The sequence below is a fragment of the Corvus kubaryi genome, unplaced genomic scaffold, assembly GCF_017639235.1.
Source record: "Corvus kubaryi isolate FWS band 111438036 unplaced genomic scaffold, C.kubaryi_AGA036_p1.0 37387, whole genome shotgun sequence".
NCBI classification, from domain to species: domain Eukaryota; kingdom Metazoa; phylum Chordata; class Aves; order Passeriformes; family Corvidae; genus Corvus; species Corvus kubaryi.
This window is the reverse complement of record NW_024581129.1, coordinates 14120745-14137232: the sequence shown is the minus strand read 5'-3', so window position 1 is coordinate 14137232 and position 16488 is coordinate 14120745. Positions and strand designations below refer to the sequence as shown.

The following is a 16488-nucleotide window of genomic DNA, read 5'->3' as shown; positions in this document are numbered from 1 at the left end:
CCCTTCCCTGGACACGCTCCAGCCCCTCAGTGTCTGTCTTGTCATGAGTGGCCCAGACCTGACCCCAGGATTTGGGGTTTGTCACGGTGCTGAGCCTCTGAGCTGGGTGGAAGACCTGGAGCTGTGCTGGGACCAGCTCTGGAGCTGTTCCAGAGGATGCAGAGACCTTCAGAGCTTTAGGACTTTTCTGGAGCAGTTTTGAAAAGGCTGGAGAGATTTTAAGCCGTTCAGAGCCCCTTTCAGAGGAGGTGCAGAAGAGCTGGAGTGCTTTGGAGCAGCTCTGATCATTTTTTATGAGTTTTTGAGCAGCTTTGGAGCCGTTTCAGGGTTGCTTGTGCCCCTCTGATGTCATTCCGAGGGGGTTTAGGGTGGTTTCAAACTGAGTTTAGAGATGGTACTAAAAAGTTTTAACCCTGTTGAGAGGTACATGAGGAAGGTGCAGAGGGGTTTCAAGGGCCTTTTGGAGGGTGTTGGGGCACTCGAGGAGTTTCACAGCTGCACAGAGAAGGCTTGGAGAGCTTCAGAGCTGCCATGAGACTCTTTCTGTGATCCGTTTTGAGCTATTTCGAGGAGTTTTAGAAGAGTTTGGAGAGCTTCAAGTGCTACTCCGAGGCAGTTTGAGCATCTTGGTGCCTTTCAGGGCTGGTTGGAGGAGCACGAGAGCTGTTTGAGCAGTTCAAGTGGCTCAGTAACGGCCAGAGCACCATCCTTCCAGAGCCCAAGCTGCTCAAAGGTGATTTACAGCTCCTTGAAGCCACCCAGCACCACAGAAACACCCCCAGAGCTATTTACTTCCCCCATTTCTAGAACACCTTCGAGACGCTGGAGGTCGAGATTCCAGAGGAATTTTTTTAAGGATGTTTTAGAGGCTTTTAGGGAAATCTTTGGTGCACTCTGGAGCTGCCTGGAGGGTGTAGGGCAGTTGGGAGTGCTACAGAGGTGATTTACAGATGCTCAGGGATGCTTTGGAGGTGCTCAGAGATGTTTTAAGGCAGCTCAGGGATGGTTTAGAGCATATTGGGGGCAGTTTAGGGCAGCTCAGAGGTGATTTGGAGCAGCTCAGGGATGGTTTAGAGGTGCTCAGGGACATTCAGGGCAGCTCAGGGATGGTTTAGAGCAGCTCAGGGACAGCTCAGGGCAGCTCAGGGATGGTTTAGAGCAGCTCAGGGACAGTTCAGGGCAGCTCAGGGATGGTTTTAGAGGAGTTCAGCGATATTTTAGAGCAGTTCAGAGATGTTTTGGAGGAGCTCTGGGATGTTTTACGCAGCTCAGGGACATTTTAGAGCAAGTCAGGGACATTTTGGACCATGTCAGCGATGTTTTGGGGCAGCTCTGGGATGTTTTGGAGCAGCTCTGGGACATTTTAGAGCATGTCAGGAACGTTTTGGGGCAGCTCTGGGGCTGTTTTGGAGCCTCGGTGCTGCCCTGAGCAGTGTGGAGCAGTTTGAAGCCATCTGGGAGGTTTCAGAGCACTCAGGGTGTGTCAGAGCCTTTCCCCAGCTCTGCTGCAGCTCCAGGGCTGCTCGGAGCAGTTCAGAGGAACAGTCTGGAGCCATCCGGAGGCACAGCGGGAGCTGGGAGGGGATTTTGCACGTTCAGGCCCTTTGGGGCGGCTTAAAGGGGTGGGGAGGGGTGGAGGAGGCTTAGAGGGGTGGGGAGCAGCTTAGCAGGGAGGTGAGGGCGTTTAAGGGATTTTTGGAGCAGTTCAGAACAGCCGAGTGCTCCCAGGGGGCTCTCCCGGTGTGAGGGAAGGGAAAGCTCCGTGTTCCTGCCTGGAGCAGACCCAGAGTCCCTGTCCCAGCCTGCCCAGTCCTTGGGCAGCAGGATCTGCTCCGACGGCCCCTCACCCCACCGGGACCCTCCAGGAAGGTGAAGGGGGAATTCCCACATTCCCACCCACACAGCTTGGCCGGCTGGGGAGATTTTGGCTCCCTCTGACCTTGATTCCTCCGGAATCGGCAGGGTCCAGCCTCCCTCATCCTCATCCTCATCCTCCCCAAATCAGGGCATTCCAGCCAGGTCCAGCCTCCCTCATCCTCATCCTCATCCTCATCCTCCCCAAATCAGGGCACTCCTTGGTGCTGGAGCATTCCCACTCGATCCAGCCCCACTGGAGATCCAGCACTCGGATCCTTGGGATGCTCCAATCCACCTCTGTGGAAAAAAAGTCTCCGGGCAGGAATAGTAACAGCTTTTAATCCGACAAGAATTGATACATCAGTTAAGACAATACCATTTTTGCCTCTTTTTGGGGGATTTCCTTCACATACCGGTCAGGAAAGAGGAACATTTTCGGGATGTACAGTTTTTGTTTTGTTTCTGTTCTTCTCTCTCTGTAGGGACTTTAAAGCATGGTGAATGTGCAAGTCAGTGCTTTTTGTTTGCTTAAAACTTTTTTTTTTTTTCCCCGGTGCTTATTTACAGTTACAGTACCTCTGTGAGAGCGACAGGAAAAAACAAACGATTGTTTGAGACCTGGGGATCCGGGATCCCAAGTCGAGAAAGGCAGATCTCCAATATTTATATATTTATACATATATATATATATATATGCTTTTGTGTATACACAGATACATTTCTCTCTTCTTTTGAAGTATTAAAAAAATGGATCAACCTTCATTCTATAAAAATACCTACTCTACAAGATAGAAAAATTTTCCCTCTCCAAGTATACACTGATTTACACCCAAAGCTTCTCTGGAAATGTACATTACGTGGCTTCTTCCCGCGGCCTCGGGGCAGGGAGGGAGGCAGGGAGGGAGGCAGGGAGGGCTGGGATGCAGGAGCTGCCCCGGGGTTTGGGGCTCACCGTGGCCCCCCTGCCCCAGAGCAGGGGCTCTGGGGGATGAGCACCCGGAGCTGACGTGGCCGTGGCTCGGCCGGGTCCCCCGGGATAAGGCGGTGACAGCGGCCACGTCTCCCCGGGCAGGGTCACCCCGAGGGCTGGAGGGGGTTTGGGGAGGAGCAGGCACCCCCTGGGATCGCTGCGGCTTCTGCTCCCAGGCCGCTCCGGCATTCCGAAAACCTGACAAGCAGGAAGAGGAGGCGCTGGCTGAAGCCGAGCCCTGGGATTCCGCTGGCTGCCTCCTCCCGGGAGCCCAGGGGAGCAGGGGCTGAGCGGCCGCTCCCGGGGTCACGCTGTGCCACGGCCGCTTGTGCCAGCGAGCCCAGCGCTGTCTGATGTAAACATGGCTTTTGTTTCCCAGGGAGCTGCCGCGGTGCTCTCCGGCTCCTCTCCCCCTCGGCACAGAGATCCCAGCCCGGCCGATGCCAGGGATGAGCAGGGAGCGCGGGCACGGCGGCCGGAGCAGGCTCTCCCTCCAGGGCTGCAGCGATCTCCAGCAGAGCCCTGCTCCGGCTGGCAATGGGAGCTGTCCCCGGGCCAGGGGCAGCTGAGGTGGGGAGCTCGGGTCTCTCCGCGGCAGCTCCCACAGCGCTGCGGGTCCCTCGCCGGGACAAGGAGAGGCGGCCAGGACCTGGTGAGGAGCCGCAGCCTTGCCCCGGTGCCACACAGAGCCCGTGTGTCTGTCCCCAGCTGCGCACGAGTGACAGCTCCCCCCGGAGCCACCTCAGCCCGGCAGGAGGAGGAGGGAGCGGAGCCGGGATGCCGAGATGTGCCGACAGTGCAGCAGAAATAAATAAAGAGGCAGGTGACCAACTGCGCTCACGCCCTGTCCCCAACGCCCCCGGGCTGCCCCTGCAGCCCCTGAGGGCTCCGCACGCAGCCGGCCCCAGCAGGAGCACGGGGCCAGGATGGGCTGAGCCAGCGGGATGAGGACATTTGCATTAAGTTAATTAAAAAAAAAAAAACCAAAACCCCAAACCAAAACCAAACCCCAACCCTGTGCGAGTCCGGGACGCGCTCCCCTCGTTCCCAGCTCTGCCCAGCAAGTGTGTCAGGGACACTTTGGCACAGCAGACGCTCGGGCTGGGCAGGGCAGCAGGGCAAAGGCAGCGCAGCCGCTTCCATCTCCATCCCGTCCTCCCGCGGTTCGGAGCAGCCCTGGGATGGGCCTCGCCTGTCGGGACAGTCCCCAGCGTCACAGGCACTTCCCCCAGCGTCCGCTGCCTGAGCTCCTTCTCCACGTTCCCTTTCACCCTCCACAGCCAGAAGGGCTTCAACGTAACGGAGTCAGACAGCAAAGCCTGGCTGCTGGTTTTCCTTTTCCCTGGTCTGTGGCTCAGTCACCCCCGACCTGAGGCTTCCTTGTGCCTTCATCAAGAGCAAAGACGTTTGGAGTCCCTCTTCATCCTCTCAGAGCACCAAATCCACCCGACGAGCGCAGCCGGCGGCTCCCGGCCGCCCTTACTTGACTTCCAGGATGGAGGGATTGGTCTCCATGATGGCCACGATGATCCGGTCGATGTAATCCTGCAGGCGGAAGTTGATCTCCTCCTGCTTCTGGATTGCTTCCATGAGCTGCAGGAGAGGGAGGAAAGGGAGGGAGAGGTCACCGCCTGACCCTGCCGAGGGCTTCCCGTGGCTCTGTGCCTCCATGGGTGTCTCCCTGGAGTGGGATATTCCTGACCCTGTTTAAGTGGCCAGGGAAAACTGGTTCTGCTCACTCCTGTCCTTCCTCAACCTCTCAGCCTGATGGAGAGAGCAGAGAGCATCTCATCTCCACTGGATCCCCAAAATTTGCAGGTGTGTTTTCCCACTTGCTGGGGTGTTAAAGATTTAATTCCAGTTCTTGTGCACAGGCTCAGCCACCCGTGGTTGGCGTTCAGGGAAGTGGAGGTCTCCAGGGGGAATGTCCTGGCTCCCAGGCATTTTAAGACAGCTCTGGCCAGATGGACACAGCCCGTGGTGGCTGCAGTGTCCTGGGAAGGGGAAGGCTGTCCCAGGGCAGGCAAAGCAGAGCTGCCAGAATCAGCAGACGGGCAGGGAGCAGCTGCCCTGTTCCCAGGAAGAAGGGCTGGCAGGCAGGGTAAGCCCTGCGAGCTCTACAGATAATTGTGTGGGGATTTCTTTGCTCTTGCCAGCTTTCAGGGGAATTTTGGGAATGGGCTGGGCCACAGACAGGGCACATCAGCCCCTCCCAGGTGGAGGCACCCAGGAAGGTGCAGCCTGAGCCAGCAGCTCCTCATGGCACGTACCTCATCTCTGGAGACAGAGCTGATCTCTGCTGCCAGGGACTCAGAGAAGGAGGCTGAGAACAGGTTCTTGGCTCCCTGGATGCTCAGGTTGATGATCTGCCCATTCAGTTCATCGTTCTGCTCCTTCAGGTTCCTGTTATCCTGTTCACACACACAAACCACACGCTGCTGGAGCCCCTGGTGCTCTCAGAGCTGATCCAGCTGGGGAAAGGCAGGGGCTTTCACCCTAACACAGCTCCCACAGTGCTGGGAACAGCACATGGGCTGCTGACTCCATCTCAGCAGAGCCTGGAGAACCTCTGGAAGCATGAGATACCCTGGGGAGATCCAGGGAACACAGCAGAGAGAAAGGCTCCTGCTGTCCCTGAGAAAGCACCAGCCTTCCTCTCCCAGGACAAGGCTTCTGGATCCACTCCATCCCTTGGGACAGAACCCCTGCACCTTGCTGGTCCTCCCTTGGTGTCAGGGAATTGCTTCCCTGCCAGCCCAGCTCTCCCTACCTGCTTGAGCTGCTTGATCTCCTGCTCCAGCTCCGTCTCCCGTGTCCTGCTGTTGTATTCCTGCAGCCCCATGCTGCTGCTCCGGCCCCGGCGCTGCTCTGCCTCCAGCTTGAACAGCTGCAGGTGCTCCAGCTGCTTCCTGAGGTCCTCGATGAGCTGCAGAGCAAGGCAAGGGGACAACTCAGTGCCACAGACCCCGGAGATCCGGCAGCACCCTCTGGATGTGGCTGGTGTGGGAGCAGCTCCAAGGATTGCTGCAGCAGGATTGCTGCCCAGAGAAGCTGTGGCTGCCCCTGGATCCCTTGGACGTGTCCAAGGCCAGGTTGGATGGGGCTTGGAGCAACCTGGGACAGTGGAAGGTGTCTCTGCCCAGGGCAGGGGGTGGAAGGAGATGGGCTTTGAGGTCCCTTCCAACCCAACCCATTCCATGATTAAATTCCTTTCTGGGGACACTTGGTTTCCCCTTCGTCCCTCACACCTCCGGCAAGCAGGAGATGAGGAGCTCTAAAATCCATGAGCACAGCCCTGGAAGGACCTTGCTGGAGGGCCAAAGATGCTGGCTTTGGGTCTGCAGCAGCACAGACCCCTCAGCAATGTGGGTCCCTCCTCAGGCAGCTCCCTGGGTCCCCACCTCGCCCAGAGCCCTCAGTGACACCACAGTGACACCAAATTCCCATCTGGGCTCAGAGCTCCTTTCTGCCACCCCAGCCAGCCCTGCTTGGGCCTCCAGCTGGAATCAGCAAGCACAGGTGATGGGAGGCCTGGGAGATCCTGCTCCCAAGCACTCAGCTCTCACCCCCTGTCCTCCTGCCCGCTGGCTCCAGGTGCCTCTGGCACTGCTCCTTCCAGGCAGGAAGGGCAGGGGCCAGGGTGGCACAGAGCCCTTGCAGGGACAACGCTGGATGAATTTCAGAGCAGCAGAAGTGACTGAGGTGCTGCAGCTCAGCTGCTGAACCCCCTTCCTCTGCCCAGGAGGCACCAACTGCTCCAGTCACACCCATTCCTGAGGTCACTTCCATTTCTGGAGAGGCTGCCAAGGCCAGGCTCCCACATTTTGGGGACAGGGCTGTGGCAGGCCCAGACTCTGCTCACCTCCTGCGTCGACTCCTTCTCCTTCTGGAACTGGTGCCTCTCCTGACTCAGCTTGTCCCCCATCTTCCTCTTTTTCTCCTGCTCCTCAGTGAGCTGCACAGTGAGGTCCTCGATCTCATCCAGCAGCTTCTGCTTCTCCTGTAAGGACATGGGAAGCCCCAGTGAGGGGGCCTGGCCCGGCTCAGCGCTGCCGGGGCCATTCCCGCTCGCTCTGCAGGGAATGCTCCTCTCCTGAGGCACAGGAATGCTCTGCCTGCTGGGATTTCATCTGTTCAGGGCACCAGGGCCCGAGGCTTTGGCAGCCACACACCAAAGCAGCGCTGAGGGATGGCTCCAGAGTAAATCCATGTGGATATCCACACTTGTGCCGTTTTCTGGGAAGCACGATGCTGCTGTGGGATGGGCTGGGAGGGACTGGGGCTGGCACGGGGGCTCTGGGCCAAGAAGAGACATTAAATCATAAGGCTCCCTGTGTCTGGATTTCAGCAAAGTCCTGAATCCGAGATCTTTACTTCCCTCGTGGATTCAGATATGAAAGGTTTGAATTGAGGGCTGATCCAAGAAGGAACAGACCAGTTCAAGCCAGGATGTCAAACACACAGCCCAGCTCTGTTCCCCTCTCATCCTCAAAGCCTCAGCTGAACGTTTGGGATGCAGGTGAAGAGGCCAACAGGCCCTAGAGCAGCACCTTCTGCCTGTGACCAGCTCAGCCCCTCCCCAGGCTCACAGCTTCCAGTCCCATGGGAAAGGTTTTGGCTTTCAGAACTCCCCAAATGCCACAGGACCCCCTCCAGTGCTGGTGATGGATGGCCCATGGCACACAGGGCTGAGGGGCAGCTCCGTGGGGAGCTCCAGCTGCTGGCTCGGGGGTGTCCTGCTCCGTGGAGCAGCACCAAAGGCACCACACCAGCAGGAAAGGCAACACTGACAACAAAATCCTGATTTTTGGGCACTGGACGAGAGAGCAGCTCACCAGCCAGGCTTCTCGTGGGCAGGCAGGGGCAGTGACTGCCCCTCCTGCTCCTCCTTCATCCCATTAACTGTGGGGAAGAGGAGAAGGGCTCTGCATGGATCAAACCCAGCCTCTCATGGCTGAACACACCACGGCAGGGAATTTATCCTCAGAGCCACCAGGGCTTTCCTGCCCCCAGCCTCAGCTGTGCTCACAAGGTCCTGGCAGATGAAGACATCAGGAGAGATGGATCTGCAGTGCTCTCCCGTGGGATTAAACATGGATAAAATACCTCAGGCCCTTCAGCTGGCTGAGGAGGTTTGATTTCACTTCAGTTTTAACCTTAACTCTGCCCCAAGCTTGGCAGAGACAAAATGCAGCCCCCGTTCCAGGTGTCCCACCTGTAACCCACACCATCTCTAAAGATGAGGCTCTTGCCCATGCCAAGGAGCCTTGGGAAGCCTCCAGCCCTGCACGGCCTTGGATCCTGAGCAGAGTGACAGGGACAGGGGCTGGGAGGTGACACGGATCTTTGAAAACTCAACTTGCAAACCTCAGGACACGGGGATGGAGCATCCCTGCTCCTTCTCCTCCTCCCCTGCACTGGACTGGCCCCAGGGATGGGGACAGAGATGGGGACGAGCTTCCACAAGAGGGCACGAGTCCCCTCCCGAGCAGCCACTGCCACAGGGAGATTTATCAGGGTTTTATTCCCAGCTTCCGGGCTGAACAGTGGGGAACTGCAAGGATAACTGTGGGATAGTGCTGTCCAAAGTGGGGTCTGCAGCACCTGGGAAGTGGAAGCAACTGGTTTGTCACATTAAATGGAACTCATGGTCATGGAAATTCATCCCGAAGCCAGAATTTCATCCCAAAACCAGGCAGCCCCTGGCCTCACCTCCTCAAGCCTCTCGATGTTGGCTCTCAGACAGGGGACACAGGACCTCAGCTCGCTGTTCTCGTCATCCAGCTGCTGCAGCCTGCAAAGGGAACGGGTGTGAGACTCATCCCAGCATCCCACGTGGCAGAGAAAACATCCCCAGGAATATTCAACCAAATGGAAGCCAGCAGGAATTCATCTGTTCAGGGCAAAGCCTGAGATTCCCACTATCTCTGCTGCCAGGGGATAGAGAGGGGCATCCACACGGTCCTGCCATGCCCTTCTCCATCAGGTCCAATGCTGTTCCTTATTCCCAGGGTTTTATCAGTCCCTGGACAAGCCTCAGCAGCAGAGACATCAGAACAGGGGGTCAGACAGGGCTTTGGCTTTGCATTCCCAGCTAAAACCCCACTGTCTTCACCTTTCATGGACTGCAAGGGACAGCAAAACATTCTGGGAAAGCTGGAAAAGCCCTGTGAGATAACTGAAACCTCTCCCAGCCTCTTTTTCCTTTGGGATCCAACAGGGAGCCTGAAGCACCCTGGCTGGGACACTCTGCCCTTTGGGAAGGTTCTTCTTTCCCAGGTATTTGCCTGTTTCCATCAAGGTGGAAAACATCTGGGCATTAGAAGCACTCCAAGGGGTCATTTATGGCAAGAAGCATCAATAAATCCCCTCTTCATTCCCACGCTGCAGGGCAGGCACACGGATGAAGGATGGGAGCTAAACCTCAAATGCACCAGAGCAACTCAAATGAAGAATCCAAGATTAGGTGCATGGGCCAAAGGTGGAAACAGCCCAAACACAGGGTTTGTGGTGACTTTAGTCACGCCCTGAACCAACTCACGCTCCCTGCCTGCCTCCCCTGTGCCCCCAGGGCTGCCTGGGCACACATTCCAGGCTGGCTCCAGGAGAGCTCCCCCCAGCCCCACCTGGCCTGCAGGTTCTCGATCTCTATGCTCTTCTCCCTCTCCATTTTGCTGAGCAGCTCCCTCTGCTTCTTGATCTCCTCCAGCAGGGTCTGATCTGCCCTCAGCTCCTGCTCCTTCAGCTGCTCCTCGAGCGCGTTTGCTCTGCGGAGAGGAGGAAGAGGGGATTAAATTTGCCTTAGGCCCACTGCCAGCAGGCTGCCATCCCAAGGGAGGGACCAGACTCTCTTCCCAGTCTTTTTCCCAGCCCTCAGGTGAGCTGGGAGAGGCAGATGGTAAAACAGAACAAGCTTCCAGGGCAAATACACCAATCACATCTCAAATAGCTTCGCTGCATCCCAGGGGGAGAAGCAGCACCTTTTCCATCAAAGGTTTCCCAAGTCAGATGCCTTAAGGAACCCAAGCATTTTATTCAACTTCCAGCCTGGGAAAAAAGTTCATTTTTAATTGTTTTTCAATGTCTTCTCTGCATTAGAATTATTTCCAAGTGCAGCCACACACATACACACCTCTTAATGGGAATCTCAAGAGTCACTGAGGTTGGAAAAGACCTTTAAGATCATCTAATCCAAACATAATTCCCAGGGCTGTGGTTCCACCTGCAGTGGCCATGGCAGAGAAATCCTCCTTCAGCTGTTTCCAGCATGAAGTGGTCTCACTGCTCCGAGAAAAGGCAACAGCCCCAATCCTTCTTTTCACTCTCTAGTGATCCCAACAAAAAATAAGGGATCTGCAGGTCACCCCTCTCTGTGTCAGCAGAACTGCAGATCACAGAATCCCACAATGGTTTGGGCTGGGAAGGACCTTAAAGACCATCCCATCCCATCCCATCTCATCCCACCCCCTGCCATGGGCAGGGACACCTCCCACTGTCCCAAGCTGCTCCAAGCCCCAATGTCCAGCCTGGCCTTGGACACTGCCAGGGATCCAGGGGCAGCCACAGCTGCTCTGGGCACCCTGTGCCAGGGCCTGCCCACCCTCCCAGGGAACAATTCCTTCCCAATATCCCATCCAGCCCTGCCCTCTGGCACTGGGAAGCCATTCCCTGTGTCCTGTCCTTCCAGCCCTTGTCCCAAGTCCCTCTGCAGCTCTCCTGGAGCCCCTTTAGGCCCTGCAAGGGGCTCTGAGGTGTCCCTGGAGCCTTCTCTTGTCCAGGTGAGCACCCCCAGCTCTCCCAGCCTGTCTCCACTATCCCAGGTTGCTCCAAGCTCTGTCCAACCTGGCCATGAACACTTCCAGGGATGGGGCTGGGAGCTGGAATTCCTGCAATGGCTTTGCCCAGGTGAAGGCCTTTCCCAGCTGCTCCCACCCCTCCCCAGCACGGAGCTCACCCAGGGCTTTGCTCCACTCCGAGCTCGCTGACACTTCTGGGCCAAGCTGCTGAAGTGAAAACATTTCCCTCGCTGCTCAGTTTATCAGGGCTTAGAGAAACCTTTGTTTGAGTGGCTCAGTTCCCTGACACGGCTGTTACTTAACAGAATTACAGCCCTAAAGATAAACCCTGCCGGGTTTATCTGCCCAGGGTATGGATATGCTGCGAGAGAGGAGCCTGCCACATTAGCACACACGGCTGGGACCCAGCAGGAGGCAAGCCTTGGAGCTCCAGAGATCATTTGGAAGGGGCAAAAGGAGCAGGAAAATATCATAAATATAAATATAAATATAAATATAAATATAAATGCCAAGACCCAAAGTTCCAGAGATCTTTTGGGAGGGACACATGGAGCAGGGAAGCACATTAAAAAACAACAACAACAACAACAACAACAACAAACAAACAACAACAAAAAAACCCAACAAAAACCCCAACAAACAAACAAAAAGCCCCCCAAAAAGCCCATCTTGAGTGGGAAGGGAGCCACAAGGATCATCCAGTGCAGCTCCTGGCCCTGCACAGACACCCCAACAACCCCACCCTGGGCATCCCTGACAGCGCTGTCCAAACGCTCCTGGAGCTCTGGCAGCCTTGGGGCTGTGCCCATTCCCTGGGGAGCCTGGGCAGTGCCCAGCACCCTCTGGGGGAAGAACCTTTCCCTGATCTCCAACCTAAACCTCTCTGACACAGCTCCAGCAATTAAAAACCACGTCTAAAAACCACCAAAAGCCAAGTGTGGAGCTCCAGAGAACTCAAACACATAAAATATAAAATCTACATGTCACTGTGTCCTGCTCTCAGCTGGGACAGAGCCAATATTCCTGCTGAGGGCTGTGCTTTGGATTTGGGAAGGGAGCTGGGCCACGTGGAGGGGGAAAGGCTCCCCAGGTGAGGCTCCTACCTGTGCACCAGCTGCAGGTTCTCCTGCCGGAGGCGGCTGTGCTGCTCCCCGTTGGCAGCCGTGTCCTTCTCCAGCTCCGTCACCCGCTTCTCCAGGAACACCACCTGCCAGCAGGGACATGGATCAGCCTCTGGGCATCCTCAAACCCAGAGCAGCCCCCACACCATCCCTGAACACGGAGGGCTCCCACTGGAATCGGGCAGCTGTGCCTGGATTGAAAGCATCCCTCTAAAACATCCTTTTGCACCCTGCTTTCCCAGGTTTTGATGGCTCCTGTGTACCAGTGTAGGGTCAAACACTTCACTCTTTCCTTTCTTCAACCCTTTCCTGATGACATCCTAAAAGGAGGCTGGAGGGAAAGATCCTGGTGGATCTCCAGAGCTCCATGTGCAGCCCTGGAGTTGGATAATTCCCCACTGTCTGGAACAGGATGGAAACTCTGGATTTACAGATGGAAGGATCAATGCCAGCTGGTGGGGAAGGACCAGAGGTGAGGCTCTTCTCTTCATACCTGCAGAGGGTTTATTCCAGCTGTATTTGCATTTTATTCATTCAAATCCCAAATAAAGCAATCCTGGGGGAGCAGAAGTGAGGAGCATGTCTGGAAAAGCCAAACCCTGGCTCTGGGAGAAGGGCAAGAGACACAGCTCATTAAAGAGGCCATGCAGTCACACAAGGCCTTTCCCAGCAGTGCCTTTTCCATCAAAGGTTTCCCAAGGCAAATGCCTTAAGGAACCCAACTATTTGATTCAACTTCCAGACTTGGAAAAATGTTGATTTTGATTTATTTTTTAAAGGTCTTCTCTGCATGATAATTATTTCCAAGTGCAGCCACACACACACACACACACACACACACGTTTCTCTTTCACATGCAGTTCCTCAGGACATTCATATTCCACAGCTACAAAGCCATTTCCAAGGAGTTTCAGGACTGCAGTAGACATTTACACAATCTTAGCTTCTTCTCCCTGTTTTTTTTAACTAGGGACACTCAAACAAAATCTTTCCTGTGCTCCCATCTTCTCCTACAACTCTTTTCTTGTAACACCCCAGGAAACCCCATCAGCACCAGCACAAAATCAGCACGAGCAGAGTGTGCCAAGGAGAGGAAGCTCCCGTTTCACACTGGGTGGGTTGACTCAGAAAAGCAGAACTCGAGAACATCCTCTTGTGTGCAGGAGAAGTGAAAATGCTGCCTGTGAACAGCCCATTCCTGCTCCCAGCACTCTGGGGGAAGCCACTGCCCCCAGAGAAGGATCCAGCGTCACCTCGTGACCCAGCCCAGCACCTGCAGTGGTCTCCTCCTCCATTCCCTCCATGGGAAGGGGCTTCCTCTGTCCCATCTGCGAGGAGCTTCAGCCTGATCCTGCCTGGGAACGTGGGAGCACTGCAAGGCACTGAATCCTGCAGGGTAACACGGACAGCGCTGCTCCCACCTTCTCCTAAAATCCTGTCCTCTCAGGAACCTCAGGAAACCCCAGCAGCACCAGCACAAAACCAGCTTTATCCAGACCACATGGGCCGAGGCAAGAAGGCAAGGAGACCCTCACCTTGTCCGTGATGTCCTCGTCCGTGCAGTCCAGGTTCTCCCGGTAGGATTCCTCCATCACCCCCACGGCCAAGGAGCTCGTCTGGTGCAGCTGCCTGAAACAGACACAAACCACCCCGACCCACAGCAGCACCGGCATCAGCGCCAGCAGGACCATGGGGACATCAGGGGACAGCGCTGGCCACCTCCCGCCCTCCTCAGCCTCTGCCAAAGGGATTTATCCGTGCTGCTCCTGGGAATGCTGGGTGTCCCCGGCACAGCAGCCCTTCCCCGCACCACGGGGCTGTCCCGGGAAATCCAGCCCCTCGGAACGCCCGGACAACAGACGTGGACACGCTCCTGGGACTTCACACCGGGATCATTGCTCTTGCTCTTTGGAATGGGAAGAGATAAGAGCTCCCTCTTGCCACTTTCCTTCTCTAGCACGGTCCCAAGGCCGTGGGTTATCCAGTAAAGGCCAGAGTACTCCCAGTGCTGATAAGGCTGGGAAGAAGTGGGGGTGTAAGGAAAAGGAGGGGGGGCAAACCCCCCTGAGGCTGTTGTGACTCCCCCAGGCCAGGGTGAGCTAATCATTAACGAGGCCTCGTGACACCGGTGTCCCCGGCTTTGTGATGAGCTAAAGGACACCCTGGGAGGGGCTGGTTTGGGCTTCACCCCCAGCAGGGCTGCGGATCCGCTCTGGAGAGCGACTGCCACGGGAAGGGGGGTGTGTTCCAGCCCTGGGACCCCAGGCAGGAGGAGAACACTCTGCTCTCCTGTTCTGAGCAGGAGATGGACGACAAAACCACGGAGGTCTCTTTAAACCTCAGTTTTTCCTAGGAATTTGTACCATTGGCTCTCGAATCCCTCCCACTACGCAGTGTGCTCATGCCAGGACTCACTAAGCACAGCTGACATTTACCAAGAGACCACAGCCTGATTTTGCATCCTCACCCTCGGTTTATATTTAGATTTTAAAGTCTCAGGCACACTTGTCATTTAAATTGTGCCAAGCACAACAGGGCTTAAGCAGCTGAGATTTCTTGGCACGAGCAGAACCCGCATAACAAAAATGAGGAAAGAGCCCTTACCGAAATAAAATCAATTTTCTAAAAGCAAATGTTTTGGGATTATTCACTAATTACAGTATCTGTAACAAAGGGTTTGCTTTGGGCTGAGCTTACGGATCTGGCTCGGCAAAACCCCGTTATCTCCCTCCTATCACAAACCAAACCCGACTGCTCTTGAATTAACTAATATTTACCCAAGCCCACACGTCCCTGCCTCAGAAAAGCAAAGGGCCAGGAGGGCTCAATCTCCCATAAGACAGGGTATCTCCATTCCCAAAAATTTAATGCAAATCCTCCTAAAATTATCTGTGCCAGGCATGGGACAAAAACTAAAACAGGAAACCTGGGGACAGGCTGCTCCCCTCAGCCCTCTTTCCTGCCAGTGTTTTTAACAAAGCTCTAGAAAGTGAGTGGAAGTAGGAAATGTAATATCAAGGATCTGCTTCCTTTCCAGGAGGGGGAATTGTGCCAGGGGAGATCGCTGAGTGCAGGAAAAATGGAGAAAGGAAAGGTGTGAGAGCACAGTGGGAGGGAGAGGTGCAGGGAAGCTGCTTGGGTCAGCACAGGGAGCAGAGTGCCAGCAACAGGAACATTCCCAAACTGAGCTCCCTACTCCTCCACAGCGTCCCTGTCCTGCTGGAAACCAGCACAGAGAAATCCAACAAGTGCAGAGGGAAATCTCCCTCCTGAGTGTGGCAAAGGCAGAACACAGGAGGTAAGACACGGCTTATCCTTAAAATCATGATGGCATGGGAACAGGAGGGATGGGGGAGCTGGGAGAGGACAGGTGAGCACTACGGGACATGGAGAGGGGAGGGAAGGACCCCCTGCTCCAGAGATCCACAGCAAACTGCCTGGATATATCCAATATATCCAAAATCCCTGCAGGGATCACAGCGCCCACAGGGAAAAGGTGACTGACATCACACCAAGTGGTAGTGCAGGACAGAAACAGCACAGCATTAAACCTGGGCTTAAACCAGGGCTAAACCAGGGTTAAACCATTAAACCAGAGTTACCTGCAGCCTACCCAGATGCCCCGGAGCCCCTGACTGAGCAGGGAGAGCTGCTCCCACAAAGGCAAGTGCTGAGGGTGACACTGAGTGAAGTAAAACAGGACCAAGAGCTCTCTAAGGTAGCTGGAAGTTTTGGGGTGCCAGAGAATCCCTCCAGGTGAGGGCACTAACTGGTCTGGTCTCTTGGAACTCTACAGACGTGGTGATACTGGGAAGGGGACACCCCAGAGGGATATGTCCTTCTAGAGGCTCCTTCCCTCCTCCATGTGCCCCCTGCTATGGCGCTGGCAGGTCAGAGCAGGAGGAAAGACACCCCAACTTTTTCCTGGAAGGAATCAGGTTGCCAGCAGCCTTCACGAGAGAGAAACCCCCATTCCAGGAAAAAGATACCAGAATTAAACCCACTTTTCCCCAGCACTATCCAGAAATACAACTCTCCAAGCTTATTTTTGGGTTTTCCTTTGGTGGAGCCGGCAGCTCGCGCGGATCAAGCAAACAACAACAGGAGGATGAGCTTACCTTGCCACCTTCTTGCTGGAGAGTCTTTTATTTGGGCTGCAAAATGAAGGAAAAACAGGAAAGAGTTACAAAAGCTGACAGTGGAGAGCCAGGGAAACAGGAAACTGCAGGGACTCCGGGGCACATCCTTTGCTGTGGCAGGGAGCGCCCTTGGCATGCACCCCCAAACCCCTGGGAAGGGCAGGAGAGGGGCCACTCCCGTGTGGAACAACAAGGAATAACAAAGCACATGGAACAACGCCGGAGAAGAGCTCGCTGCCCCCCACCACACTCCGCTCTCCCGCTGATCCTGCCTGAAAACCGATCCCCAAGGAAAGAGCTAAGAATAGCAGGGAGGCTGGGGGGGCTTCAGCCCGGTGCTGATGGCAGACTGAGCCACATGTCCTGCACCCCACGGCACCCCGGGCCTCCCCTGCCGGCCCCAGAGCTCCCACGGACTGAGGACACGGAGCAGCTCCTGCCTGCCAGCGGCACATCCATCCTTCTGCCCTTCCCACAACCATCATCCTGCTGGATCAATCCATCCTTCTGCCCTTCCCACAACCATCATCCTGCTGGATCAATCCATCCTTCTGCCCTTCCCACAACCATCATCCCGCTGGATCAATCCATCCTTCTGCCCTTCC

The 16488-nt window shown here is 55.6% G+C and overlaps 1 protein-coding gene across 7 annotated transcripts in view; it reads right to left on the bottom strand.

Moving 5' to 3' along the window:
• Window positions 1-2175: 2175 nt before the first annotated feature.
• Window positions 2176-16488, bottom strand: part of RAB11FIP3 (RAB11 family interacting protein 3) — a 76752-nt gene continuing 62439 nt past the window's right edge. For all 7 annotated transcript variants that reach the window (XM_042037509.1, XM_042037510.1, XM_042037513.1 and 4 more), the window contains 9 exons: window positions 15863-15898; window positions 13280-13373; window positions 11727-11830; window positions 9454-9594; window positions 8540-8621; window positions 6690-6827; window positions 5598-5753; window positions 5098-5238; window positions 2176-4420 (listed from right to left, as the gene is read on the bottom strand). In XM_042037509.1, the coding sequence (XP_041893443.1) occupies window positions 4307-4420; window positions 5098-5238; window positions 5598-5753; window positions 6690-6827; window positions 8540-8621; window positions 9454-9594; window positions 11727-11830; window positions 13280-13373; window positions 15863-15898 (1006 nt within the window). In that variant the 3' untranslated portion in view covers window positions 2176-4306. The remainder of the gene's footprint in view (window positions 4421-5097; window positions 5239-5597; window positions 5754-6689; window positions 6828-8539; window positions 8622-9453; window positions 9595-11726; window positions 11831-13279; window positions 13374-15862; window positions 15899-16488) is intronic.